The 14,426-nt window shown below is 29.6% G+C and overlaps 1 protein-coding gene across 2 annotated transcripts; it reads left to right on the top strand.

Moving 5' to 3' along the window:
* Positions 1-2,297: 2,297 nt before the first annotated feature.
* LOC101499259 (cyclin-T1-4-like) lies at positions 2,298-9,246 on the top strand. 2 transcript variants are annotated; one of them, XR_012162601.1, is made up of 7 exons: positions 2,298-2,549; positions 3,074-3,635; positions 3,771-3,852; positions 4,112-4,246; positions 4,579-4,754; positions 5,183-7,949; positions 8,229-8,375. XR_012162601.1 is itself a non-coding variant. In XM_004496697.4 (7 exons), exons 2-7 carry the CDS (start codon positions 3,079-3,081, stop codon positions 8,928-8,930), a joined length of 1,128 nt encoding a protein of 375 aa, XP_004496754.1. In that variant the 5' UTR covers positions 2,302-2,549; positions 3,074-3,078; the 3' UTR covers positions 8,931-9,246. The 2 variants fall into 2 exon arrangements, 1 of the variants encoding a protein (XP_004496754.1); XM_004496697.4 differs by lacking the exon at positions 5,183-7,949 and adding an exon at positions 8,899-9,246 and having other exon boundaries at positions 2,302-2,549; positions 8,229-8,374.
* Positions 9,247-14,426: the final 5,180 nt, after the last annotated feature.

Here is a 14,426-nt window from a genome sequence, read left to right as displayed (position 1 = left end):
CATCATGTATAAAGTCGTGGTATAATGGAAGTTTTATTTTTTTCTTAAAAATAAAAGATAATTCATTCTTCTTATTTTTTTTAACTGGCCATTAACTCGCCTTTTATTTTTTTTTTAATTCATTCTTCTTATTTATTTAACTGACCATTAACTTCTCAACAGCCGCATACAATTACCTTCAAAAACTGTTAAGAGTCGTGGTGTATTGTATTTTATTTTTAATTTTTTAATTGGCCACTAAATTCTCAATGCATCACGTACAAAGGTCGTGATGTAATTGAAAGTTTTATTTTTTTCTTTCTTAATTTTTTATTTTATTTTTAATTCATTCTTCCTAATTTTTTAATTGGTCATTAAAGGACGCATCAGATATTATTTCTATTAATAGAAACTTGATATATTTCTAACACTCTATTTGGCTGACACGTGGCAAACTTGCCAAATTATCATCTTTGCTTTATTATAATGTATAGATGGTTCATCAATGTAAAATGTTAGTTAAAAATCATGGTTTGGTTGGGCTATGACCAATATATGTCACTGCTACGTGACCTATTAGATTTTAAAGTACTCTATTTTAGGTTTTAACTTCTTAATGACATAATTACTCTACATTTTGTTCAGGATGGATAAACTAGTATTATTATGCCTAATAATTTACATTCTAACTTTTTAAATTTTATCACTTAAAATTAAGGGAAATGCTAAAGGTTGATGTCAGTCCGTATGTTCGTTTTGTGTTGTGTTTTAGGTATAAGACTTTCTAGGCTAGTAACTTTGATTTACAGGACTTGGTGGAAATGAAGTATAATCTACATGAGATTGATGAATTTAGTATTCTTTGTGAAATGCAAGCCAAGGTTGAGAATATGATGATAATCATTTTTCTAAAGTTTATTATCTTACTTATGAAGTTTTCAATCATGCTTAAGTTCATGAAATGTAAATCATTGATACAAATCTATTTGTGTTTTTTTTTTCACACTAATTCATAGGCTTTTATCCAACAGAGATCACTAGGAGCAAAAGATTGGCATTCAAATCTACGAAGGGTGGAGTAAAATCACATTGATGGGCCTAGCATAAAATGAAGGAGATACAAATGGCAAGATTGAAACACACCAATAAAGGGTGAAATTAAAAATGATATATTGAATATGTCAAGCTTCCTTCCAAGCTTGAAATCATTACTCTCCATCAAGTACCAAGTAAGTCAATAGTAGTTGTTCCTAATTTTAAAGTTTTGTTTTGAGTTATATCAAATTTAATCCACATATTTGATGAATGTTTTTAGACAAAATAAAATTAATTAAGGCTTAGATTGTATCCATAAAATTATTGCAGGCTTAGGTTGTCACCCCAAAATTATATGCACCACTCTAGAATTAGGATAAGAATTTGATTTTGAAAATCACATGATTTTGTGTTGGCAAAATTGAAAATCGGGACTTTGGTCCGGAACTTTTTTTTATATATTATATATTTTTTGAATTAATTTGTGATCAACATTTTAATCTTTATGTTGTATTAGAATAAATTGATGATGTTCAATATTTCACACTGTTTTGAAATATGCGTTATTAATGCTAGTTTATTTATATTAGCATCTAAATTATTTTGATATTGAATGTGACAACCATCGATGAAAAGTGGCAACCAAAAATTATAATAACTTTGTCAAGCTTTATTGTTTTCTAAGCAAACTTTATTTAGTTATTAATTTGTGTTTTCTACTTATTTTTATAAGTTGTCTCAATATTCGGCACAATTATTTGTATTTTAGTTGTGACAGATTTTTGAATTAGACTTCTATACTAAATAATTAACTTTAGAATACTTAAGTATTAATTTAGTTGACAAATGTCAATATTATTCAGTTGTTTTAGATTCAAACATTTCGCAATTGTGTGAGGTAATTATAATGAAATTTATCTACTTTTTCAAGACAAAAAAACATCAACTTTAGAGGTTTTTTAATAGAATATCCTATGTATAGTTGGGGTTATACAGAGATTAATCTCTCAAATCTTTTGAAATTCAAATTAAAATGTTGTTGCATTCTTAAATTTAAACGAATTTTTTTACTTAATAGTTTAAAATAAATATTATCAAGACAAATAAAAGATAAGTTAGTGATAAATATTAGTAACATGTTGTAATTTATAAAATTGTTGAAATAATAATAACTTTTAATTTTAATTTTCTATTTATTTTAGTTTTAGTTTAGAGGCTCATTCTCCCACCTTTTAATGTTGTCACACATCGACTATAAGGAAGAAGAAAAAAAAAAATGGTTGGTAAAAGAAAGCGGTTGAGAAAAGGGTGGGCTGGGTTATCGGTTACCATCAACAAACCCAACCCAATTTTGAAAATGTGGATGATGATGTCTTTTTATAATATCCTTCATTTCTTTCTTTGTTTTTCACCTTCAAATATATAAATAATAAACAATAATAATCTACCCCCTTCTTTTTCAAAACCCTAATTTCTTTTCCCCCATCACCGATCTCAATTATTTCATCAGATCTGTTTCTCTGCTTCCTCGTCAGGTATTCTTCCAAATTCCATTATCCTTTTATCACTTTAAATGAATTTTCTGATTGTTAAATTTCATAACTCACGTCATAACAGTTTTTTTTTTTTTAATTGATCAAAAGGATTTACATCTTCGAATTCTGTGTTTTTTATGATCGTTGTGGTATCAGATACCATAATTCACACTGAAATTGTGTGTTTTTCTGTGGTTATTTTGGATGAGTTGGGCAAACTGGGTGATTTATTAATTAATCCATATCAAAAGATAGTTCTTTTAAAATTATAATAATTGGTTTGTTGTAGCTTGAATTTGTTAAGTGATAATTTTTTTCCTTTCTTATTTTTAATAATTGGTTGGATATGGTGAAATTATAATTATAGTTTTAATTTCCCGGTATTTGATTGCAGCTCAAAAACATTATTTGAAGGGAAAATAACTAGTAGTTTGTTATGTTTGTTTTCCTTAACAATATCTTGATGAGATTGCAAGTGCATTTGCTTGTATGTGTAATTTATGTTGGTTTATATGATATTGCAGGAGTTATGTCTTTTGTGCGGAATTTTCAAGCAGAAGATCATAATTTAAATGGTGGTTATCGTTCCACCTATGGAGTAAACAACAATGGCCACCCTGATAGAAAAAGAAGCAGGAACTATTACAATCAGAGGAATTATAACGATTATTACATTGATAACCAGACAAAATTTGGGCACCAAGGTGGCAACTATAACAATTATAATGCGGACTATACTAGTTATGTCAATTATGATGTTGCCCCATCATCTCTGAGAAAGAGAAAATATTCAGCTCCTGTTTGCGAAGAAAGCCAGAAGCTCAATCATCCTTCCACAGTCCATGACAATTTCCCTTCATCCCGTGGTTTTCAAGCTTATCCTACAAGATCCAATGCTTACGCTACCACAACCAGCAGCAAACCTGATTTCTCTATATTTGATGATGATAAACCCATCTTTATGTCTAGGGATGATATCGATAGATACTCTCCATCAAGAAAAGACGGTATTGATGTACTTCACGAAACACACTTGCGGTATTCCTATTGTGCGTTTCTTCAGAATCTCGGAACAAGGCTTGAGCTGTAAGATTCACATTGCTAGTCATATGGATATAGTATTTTAATGAGTATTCTACTAATTTTATTCTTATATGATGTTTGTTTGTTGACTTATTTCATGTTTTGTATCAGCTAAAATCATAACATGTTCATTTACAGGCCTCAAACTACCATTGGGACATCCATGGTTCTGTGCCACCGATTTTTTGTTCGGCGATCACATGCTTGCCATGACAGATTTGTGAGTTTTTAATAGTTCCCTAGTTTTAAATTCATCTTTTACTTTTCTTAGTAAACTAAATGTTTCAGTTAGAACTACAACATTCATGCAATTTGTTCTACTACTAGAAATTCAAAGAAATTTTGTTGCTCGTATCTATGAAGGTGTTAGTGCTTGATGTTTTATTTCAATTAACGTTACTATGGTGTATGTAATTTGTTCCTTCAATTTAAACCTCTTTGGTAAGCTGTGTTATTATTAATTTTGATCTCTGCTGCAGTTGATAGCTACTGCTGCCCTTTTTCTTGCTGGGAAGTCAGAAGAATCTCCATGCCCTTTGAATAGCATATTGAGAACATCCAGTGAAATCTTGCACAAACAAGATTTTACTTTCTTATCCTACTGGTTTCCTGTTGTGAGTATACTTCAAACTTCAAACTACCCAAAATTCTTTCCTCTTTTGTACTTTATTGCCCATCGAAGATATGCATAAGAAGCACCATATAATAATAGCCTCTATTAAGTTGTGCATGAAGTATGCTTGGTATGTTTATGAAATTACCCATGAATATGTATGCTCATTCACCTCAAAATTTTAGATGGTTAGTATCTGTTCAAAATAATGTCAGCTCAAGTAAATCATCATTTCTCTTGGACTGATCCATATTTTTTATGCTTCTACTATCACTTGATACTTGTCAAACTTTGGTTGTAATTTTCATTGTTATTGACTTGATTTGTTCACAGGATTGGGTTGAACGGTATCGTGAACGGGTGCTTGAAGCTGAACAGTTGATACTCACTACTCTAAATTTTGAACTCAATGTGAAACATCCATATGCACCTCTTACATCCGTTCTTAACAAATTGGGTCTTTCAAAGACTACTTTGGTGAATCTGGCATTAAACTTGGTCAGTGAAGGGTGAGTTTTGTTATTTTAAATCATACACCGTTATGATTGCAGTAGTGATGTTTGTTTATACCGTTCATCTTGAGGGCAAAACTAGTTCCACTCAATTGAAACTTGTATGTGATAATCTGAGCTGTTGACTGGTGTTCTCTTCAGGTATATCTTTTATTCGTTCTGACTAGATCCGTTATCTAACGAGTGACTCAAATGTAAAAAACCTAGTCTAGGTAACAGCACATGGGTCATTGGGTGTTAAATCTCCAGAAATTAGCATGTCTTGTGGTCTGGAGATCTTGTCGCTGAGGAAGATACCTTGGGGTCCCTACTCCTATGTTTTGGTCCAAAAAAATGTTGAATCTCAGTATTTTCCTTTAGCCCATGTTCTGTGTGTAGCTATTTGTCATGGGATATTGATTGTTTTGGCATGCATATAATTGCAGGATCTTCACAAGATTATCGTGCTGGCATGTATGATATTCTTAGCTGGTGGATTGATATGCTGTTCTTGGAAAGTTTTGTTTTACATCTGAAGTTGAACTGCTGATGTCTAATGGATTGCTTTACCTTGAATATGACCCTCTTATTGTGTTTGGGCTAACAAAGAGCCCCATGCCCCCAACACATTTTCTGTCAAACTGTCAATGTGTTGTAGTTTGTGCTGATTACCGTTAGCCAAATGGGTTGTCGTTATTTCTTAGTGTCCTGGATGGAAAGAAGATGATACAACATATAAATAATTTGTTTCAAAAGGCAACAAAATAAGCAAATGGTCTGAATTTCAAATTTACTCAGTCTTTTGTTGTCTTGAACAAGTTATGGTTAGTCATCAGTCATAACTCATTGATCAAAATCGGTTCTTTGGATCCTTTCCACTAGAGTCAATCTATGATGTGAAGTAGAGTTGTCAATCGCAAAATGCAGAAAATAATGGTTTGTTCAAATTTTGTTCCGCTACAGTGCTATAGCTGCTATTTGGCAACACTTTGTACCAAATTGCATTGCTGAACAATAGCAATTTGTTCAAATTCCACTACACTATTGTGCTATAGCGCTGCTATTAGACAACACTGATATGAAGGAAAATTGATTTTTCTTCTGCTTCTGGATTGCTTTTTATATAAACATAAAAATAGACCCTCTGCTGCCTGCTGGTTCTGTGTGCTTTTTTTATAAATAAAAAAAACTGACTGAAACTTTCTACTTCATCTATATTTGGCCTCTTCTCCCACCCCCCAATGTTCTCCTGATTAGCCAATCCGAACGCGTTTAATTGGGGGCTTTCGAGAACATAGGGGGTGGGAGGAGAAGCTATCTATTTATGAATTGTTTTGGAAAAAATTGTTCCCAAGCAAAAAACTGATCTGATGTTGAGCAATGATCTTTATTTTCTTTTCTTTCCCAAGTGCTCCTGCTAATGCAATCTCTTAGACTTTCCACCTGTTCAAATAGTTGTATCTTTGTTCAGTTGCTTACAGTCTAGTTATTAAGTTTGTAATGGGGATGAAGACTTTAAGATTTCACTTACTTTCATTGGGAAAAAAAACAATTGAATTATTCACTCAAATTATTAGAATTTTACTTTCACTTGGCAATGAATTCTGTTTTAACTTTTAGCAGTATTAGGGACATTTTTGTTCATGTTTTTGATAAGGTCATCCTCTGCTTGAACCAAAGTTGCTGTCAAAATTATGAATGATGTTGAAAACTTGAAATGAGAAGCCATTAGGCTAAATATAGGTGTTTTTCTTTTGAAGTAGATGTCTGAAAGATCAGATGCTTGGCTGTATCGATCAATGATTTTTGTCGTAATAGTTTCCTCTGATTATAGGATGATACTTTATCCTTAATGTCATGCTTTGTAATCTGGTTGTATCAATTGATGTATGAACTATTTTTCCGAAAATGCATTTTATAGCAATTGCTTTCAGGAAATGCATTTGCATTGATTATATACCATTGTTTCCAGTAATGTTGTAGCCAGTAGTTTATCTTATTCAGTATTCACATTATATCCCTCAATATACGATGCCTATCTTGTAAATTCAAACCTTTTGCTGGAGCTGGCTACATTTTTCTCATCATTTTGCATTTAGTGTTTTTTACTTTGGGTTTCTGCTTCAGTTCTTTGAAAATGCCACTGATTGGAGTGGTTGACCTTTATTATACTTCAAATGACTGAGCATCTTGATGATATATCAATACTGGTAGTACCACACTGTTATCAATTTTTAGTGAGGGTCTGCTAAGTTAAATAGGTTATTTATAAAAAGAGAGTTTGCTTCCTTAAAGTTTTTCTTTGTTGGATGGGTTGTGGGCAGTGGCTTTCTTTACTATCTTATTCTTGTTTTAGCAATATCGATAGTAACGGGACTATATTGCTCGAGAGTTTTGCATGGGTACTACTATGTTGTGAATAGCATCCCCTTTTCATTTTAATGGTATCAATTTGGACATTCAATAACTGCTGTGGTTTAACAATTGGGACCTTGGGGTGGTTGGCATCTTAGATGCTGTAACATGTGGTGTTGTTCCATTGCCTCAAATACAATTCCCCTTACACTTTCAAGTCACAACAACAACCCTAATTAAAGTGGTAGGATATGGGACAGTTATTTAGTTCATTCATAAAGCTCAACTTCAAAAATTTGTTCTTGTGTCTTTCATGCATGTCCACATTGGAGTAAAAATTCTCACAACTAGTTTGTATTTTTCATTTGAATCATCAAGAGGGTTTTTGCTTCAATTTTTTCTTATTGGAAAAACACAATTCAATTTTGCTCCTATTCACATTTTTTTCTAATGCCCAATATTATGTAACAATTTTTTAAATTTCAATTTGCATCTACAACACAGAAAGTGGTTGGATTTTGAGATATTCTGTAGTGTGTGGAATAAGTTGCATTCATTATAAGTATCCCAATATGCATGGTAGCAAGGCTCTTCAGGACAAAGTATTGACAAGAAGTGGCATTGGCATTAGCTTTGAAAGTTCATTTGTTTGGAATGAGCAGCTCTGAATGCATGCTTTCTTATATTTTCATTGCATAAATTTCTGGAGTTTAGAGCCTCCCACAGCAGAGTTGGGTCTGGAAGTCTGATAAGTTCTCTAAATGAGTGTAAGATAGTGCTATAGTTTGGTATTCTTATCAGCAATCCTACACAGATTCTTGGCATAGTATTCTTCCTGAGTTGCAGCTATTCTAGTTGGTAAGGAAAAGTTAATAAATTCATGCTTTCCACTTGGTATGAATGTTGAATACCATTTGTATTTTTTCGTTCGTAATACTGCTCATTATGATAGCTGACATGATCGACCATGGTCGGAATGTATGCTTTAGTTGTTCAAGAATATCCTGTTAATGTTGCCTCAGATGGTTAGTTTGACTGTTTATGCATGTTTCATTGTTTCTGTTTGTGTTAAACAATGCTAACAGTATTGGTGGGTATGTCTTGTATTGTCATCTGACGCTGAAAAACGTTTTGAAGGCTTCGGAGCTCTCTATGGCTTCAATTCAAACCTCATGAAATTGCTGCTGGAGCTGCATATCTTGCTGCCAAGTTTCTGAACATGGACCTTGCTGCATATCAGAATATCTGGCAAGAGTTTCAGGCAACACCATCCATTCTTCAAGGTACCCTACACTCCCTTCTCCGTTGTAATTATCAAGTAGCAATTTTTGATTTATTATGTTATTTTGAAATGGGTTGTTAAGTAGCAATAGGTATATGAATTGCAGTTTGGTAAGATTTAGGAATAATCTATATTATTAGGACAAAATCTTACCCACATTAAAGATATCAGCTAGCTGTTGAACGGGGCGTTTTTCGAAAATGAAAAAAGTGAGTGATATTTGAGGTGAATCTTTTGATTTCATTTTATTATGCTCCCTTTGTACTTATTAATAAGCAAAAATAATTACTTTCATACTTATTGAGAAAAGTAGTGAAGTGCATTTAATTTTCTTGCTTATAATTGAGTCCAAAAGGAGGGAGTATCTTCTAAAGTTTCTGTTTAAGCTGGTCCTAGTTTTAACGTTATATTGTTTTGGCGTCTTGCATCCCCTATCAAGGAAGTGTCTTGAAAATTTGTTACTGAACTTATGTATTTTGAATCTGCTTTTGTTAGTTACTGATATCAATTCTTACATTGATGCAGATGTCTCGCAGCAATTAATGGAGCTCTTCTAGAAGTATACGAGAAATGAATTATACCATCATTCTCAGTAGAGTAGATTTTTTATACCATTTTAGTGAAACCTCCCAATACTTGGAGAAGTAAAGTTACTGGTCATCAGTGTTGTATTCAAAGATTTATATATAATTTGATGTCTTAGGTTTAGACTGTGTGACCTATATATGGCTGTTTCAAGTTAGCGAATCCTCTACTAAACGTCGAGCACGAGTTTGGACCCTGCCCGTGCATGCACATAAAATAATTTGAAACTTTGAATATGGGAAAATAATTTGAAACTTCGAAATTATTTGGTTTGGATGTTAAATTTTATTTGTTGTGGCCTCGTTGGAATGATTTGTTGAATCTATGGTTTTGATCGTAGGTTTGTCCCAGCTCTAGTGGTTGGAAGTGTATAATGTCGCCATCATCCTAATAAACTTTTTTCTTCCTCTTAATGTCTCTTGAGCTGATTTTAAAATAGGATTATTAGATCTCATATTACCCATTTATTCATGTTCAAATAAACCAATCGCCAATAAAAAAAATCACTTTTTTCATAAAATAGAATTAGTTTATAGACGTGATGCAGAATTAGTTTCTTCTTCTTCTTCGGGTATTTCGTATATGATATTTGTACAAGATTTTGGAGGAAAAAAATGAATATATTTTACCAGGAAAATAAGAGTTAATAATAAAAATGATAAAAACGAGTATATTTTTCTAAGGTCTTTTAAATTTTTAGTCAAAGAAGTATTAAATTAGAGATTATTTTGTTTTCCTTTGGAGCCAAATTATCGTGGCCAAGATGATGGGCCAGTGTACACTGACTATTGATTATAACAATGAAGCGAATTCATAAATAAATAAAAAAGTAAAGGGTTATTTTGGTCTCTTAAAAAAATGTGTAGGATAAATTTGCTAGTTTTATTGTCATTTTTTAATAAATTTTTTTATTTGTTTTTGAATTGTGAAAAAAAATGAAAAATAGCAGTATGTATCGTCAAAAAATTATCTTGTGTAGGTGTTAGACACTTCTTATTGCAGCTAGAAATCACTTGAAAAACTGTATTAGTAAGGTTTAGAGTTTTCGCTTTCATACGGTCTTTAAGAATTTCTCGTTTCCACCTCTTTCGTTTTCACTTGTATCCACAAGTTTGAGTTAGTTCTTTTCTTCCTTTTTCTTCTTCTTTAAATATAAGACTAAATTGTCCTCGTATATATATATATATATATATATATATATATATATATATATATATATTTTAAAAAACCATGCAAAAATTTCATAGACGCTGTTAAGGATTTAACCGTACAGGTAATTTGTTTTATCACATATTATAGTTCATAGGCTAAATTATTCTAATTTATTTTTGTCAAAAGATTAAAAATTGTCATGTATATTTTGTTAGGTACCAAAATGTCTCTTTGCTATAAAAAAAGAAATTGAAAGTGAAATTTAGCAAGGGTTTTGACTTCTTCGTGGTAGAGATGATTGATATTTGAATTTCGACCAGCTAGAAAAACACTATATAATGGGTGTTTTGATATACAAGTTGTTTTAGCAATTGAATAGAAAATGGAGGAAATTTTGCATAATCTCATTTAGAAAGCTTTATGAAAAGAAACCATAATTTATATTTGTATTACAAACTATTCTTACAATTTAGAATGAATATTTATTCTCGTTTCTAACCATAAATCTGAATTTCACTTTGGCCTCTTAAAACAAATAATTTTTGATAAAAATAAATCACAAAACTTAATAGAGATAGATATTTTAGGTTGATTTATAATGTTTTAGATTGTGTCTGGTAGTGCAAAAGTGATTGTAACTACAATCATCTAGTTGATGTTTTGATATATTTGCTAAGTGTACATATTAAGCTATAAAATAAAGATTTATATTAATGACTATCTATTTAAGGTAGCATAAATTACAAGTAAATTAGAGATAATAATCTAAGTGTTTCTAAACACAAAGAATATTATCACATAATAAACAAATAATTAGGTCTACTAATAGAGCAAATTGTAATATAACAATAAGAAGTATTGCATATATTTAGTTTAAGTCAAACATTACAAGTATCTGTTTTGATAGAAGTGAGATCATCCGATGAAAAATGAAAAAATAAGCTACTAAATAAGCCTTAAATGGTGATTAAAGATATTCAAGAGTAATATTCTCAAAGGACACCACTTCTCTCTATTTAAAAAGAACTTGCTCAAATCAGAGAATGTTAGATAGAGAGAGAGAGAGAATGAAAAATGCAATGTGCTAAGAAAAAAAATTTAAAAAGTCAAGAACACATCAAAAGAAAAGTATGAATGAAAAATCTTCTCAATAGAGAATTATTATGATTGATGTAAATAAGTCAAAGTACTCTCACACATATATGACTTGATTTGTAGCATCCTCTCAATGAGAGTTAGAATTCTAGAAACAAATTTTGTGTCAATTCAGACACAAAATAAAACGGATGTAAATGAATCTGATAGTGGCAACAACTCTCTCATCCCTAAGAGGTAGTTGAAAACGTACAACAACACTCGTGAACCTTAACGACAAATTGCCAAAAAGTTGAAGAAGGTTATAATGACGATAGTTTAGAGAGACTAAAGAAAATTACTCAAAGCCTGAAGATGCTGAGTAAAAAATATTTGTATGTTATTAATTGAAATAGTGAATTAATTAATCGACTGTATTGAGGCAAAATCTTTCTGTAAAGGAATGACTATATGTAGCAATAGTATGCTGTGAACTAGTATAAAAATATTTGTGTCTCGTTTATCTATTTTTATTTCTCATATCTTAATTTTTATGATTTTGTATTCTATCTAAATCTATTTTATAAAATCAAGTCGAATATTTTGATAAAAAAGATATATTTATATAAGACAATTGAAATATCTTTCAGAAACAACAAACACGGTTCAAATTTTCCTTTTTTGTATTTTCCAACAACACCTTTAGTGTAATCATATTTGCATTCTGCAGTCACATTAAAAGACAATATAATCTCGATATCATATTAGGATGACATGATATCATATTGTTCCTTAATTTGGTGACATGGCACCTCCTCAAATGATAATAATGCAATGTTCTTTTGCAAAGATAAAAGAATTTTATTCAACTTTTAACCACCCTCAAACACATTGTGAAAGGATAGAATTATACAAGCATAAGCATATTAAGGTAATATGATGAATTGACGAGTGAACTCAAATATTACACATTAGATTTTTTTTAAAATAAATAAATAAATATATAATCCTTTAAATTTAATTCAATTGCCGCTTAAGTTTTTTAAGTTTATTTTACTTCAATTTAATTTTTTAAGTTATATTTTATTTACAACATTAATAGTTTATCTTAATTCCAACAATAATTAATTCAATGAAAAATTTCTGATCATTCAAAATTCTACCAAATGTTACAATCGTATGTCTCTCGTACTAATCTTACAAAAGATATTAATCAAATCTTATAAATTCTCTATATTTCTTGATTTTATTTACAACAATTTAAATACACATATAACCTTAATATCAAGGTATTAAGAGGTCTATTCACATAATCAATATTTTTAACTTTCTTCATGTGCAAAGTAACTTGGACTGTCATCTTGTTGCGATATTTCAATTAAATCTAAACATTTCATGTCGGTAATTAGAAAAAAACATCAAACTTAAAAAATCACATACGTAATTTAATGTATTTTAAAAATTAATTGTGTTAATTTAATATAACTTCAAAGATCGAATCAACAAAAAATAAACTTAAATTATAAAAATTAAAATTGAATTAAACATAAAAAATTAAATGTGTGTTGTTACCTTAAAAAAAGTTAATTGGAGATTTTTTCATAAAAAAAACAAAAATAAAAAATAAAGATGGAGTTTCGGATATAACCTAACGGGGCCTTTTTTTTTTTTTTTTTTTTTTTTTTTTTTTTTTTTATAAAAGATTAAAAGTTTTGTATTTATGTAAGGACTAAAAACTAAGTCCTAAATTTTTATGAGGAACTTGAAAGTTATTTTAAACATGCTCAACTCAAATGTTTATCGCCGCCCTAACAATAACATGCTCCTATCAAGATCAAGTCAATCAATTGCATTTTAGAATCGAGTTTTGTTCTTTTCGATAAATTCACAAATATAATTCAAGAGAAAAATTAATAAAGGTTTAGAAACAAATACTTGCATTTTATATTTATTTATATATTTTTTAATACAAAATCCTATATTTTAGTCATTCAACGCATTTATTATCATTTTGATCAAAGTATATGATTATTAATAAGACTCGTGTTAGTGGAATTTCTAATAAGAGTCAATGCGAATATATTAACTCTTTGGTATTATAGATTACATTTAAGAAGAAATCTCATCATAATTAGGTCTCCACAAGTAGGTCAGCATGCGGGCCATTATTTAGAATAATGATGAAAACTTTATTAAAATGTTCTATTGAATTTGAATAATAGAAATATTATCTAGACAAAAATGTTGACTCTAGACATGATATTATTTTAACTTAATCTTTAACTCTCTACTCAATTGAATTTGAATTAAATGTAACAGTAATTATAGATAATAGATAATAATTACACAAATACTATTTTCCTTTCACCTCTACTTAATGAGATCCTCTCCTATATTTGATACCCTAACTTAAATATTTGAGTGTTGCATACTCACCGTAAAGTTAATGTTTGTGTTGGCTCTCCATTTGCATTCTTTCTCTTTAACTATTATAGATAGTTATGTTTTTATTGGACCCTATTATGCCTAAAGGATTTTAGGAGAGTCTATTCCCATAGTGGGCTTGATCTTTTCTTAACTTCCGTACTTTATAAAAGAAAAATACATAATTATTTTATTAGTCACTTAAAAAAGTCTTCATCGACATATATTTTGCTTATATATATATTTTATTTAAATATTTTTATTACACTTTTTATTAAAATTTATATATTAAAATATTTTACTTTTTTTTATATTTAGGAGGTCACATTCTCACCTTGTAATTAACATAAGTTTTTTCTTCTTCTCAAAGTTGCATGATGCGACCATCTATAATTGTTTATTTACTTATTTTTTTATAATAAATGAATAATTATTAATTTAATAAATAAAATATTTAAAAAATAAAATTATATTAATAAAATCAAATAAAATATATTTTTTTAAAAATATATCTGAAAGTTAATGCAATTGAGTAAATGTATCAAAATAAATAACATACTATATTATTTTAACAATTCTCTGATACCTTGCATACAAATTAGCAATTTGATTCTATTTAACAACTTCCTTTTATTTTTCTTCTAAATCTAATAAATAAAAAATAATAATAAAAAAACTAAATTATATTAATAAAATACATTAATTAAATTAAAAAAATACACGACATTGAAAAAATACATCAAATTTTAATTAATGATGTCCACTTAAATGTCCTTGAGTTCTACATTTAGGTTGTTGTCGAACTAGGGAGTTGTTAA

This window comes from Cicer arietinum, chromosome 4 (assembly GCF_000331145.2).
Source record: "Cicer arietinum cultivar CDC Frontier isolate Library 1 chromosome 4, Cicar.CDCFrontier_v2.0, whole genome shotgun sequence".
NCBI classification, from domain to species: Eukaryota; Viridiplantae; Streptophyta; class Magnoliopsida; order Fabales; family Fabaceae; genus Cicer; species Cicer arietinum.
The sequence above is the reverse complement of the archived record's forward strand: the minus strand, read 5'-3'. Positions and strand labels throughout refer to the sequence as shown.

Bases quoted from the DNA above. Each gene is read 5' to 3' on its own strand.
- LOC101499259 (XM_004496697.4), top strand. From the start codon at position 3,079: ATGTCTTTTGTGCGGAATTTTCAAGCAGAAGATCATAATTTAAATGGT. The intron at 4,247-4,578 runs GTGAGTATACTT...ATTTGTTCACAG, and splicing joins TATCCTACTGGTTTCCTGTT to GATTGGGTTGAACGGTATCG. The intron at 4,755-8,228 runs GTGAGTTTTGTT...AACGTTTTGAAG, and splicing joins TTAAACTTGGTCAGTGAAGG to GCTTCGGAGCTCTCTATGGC.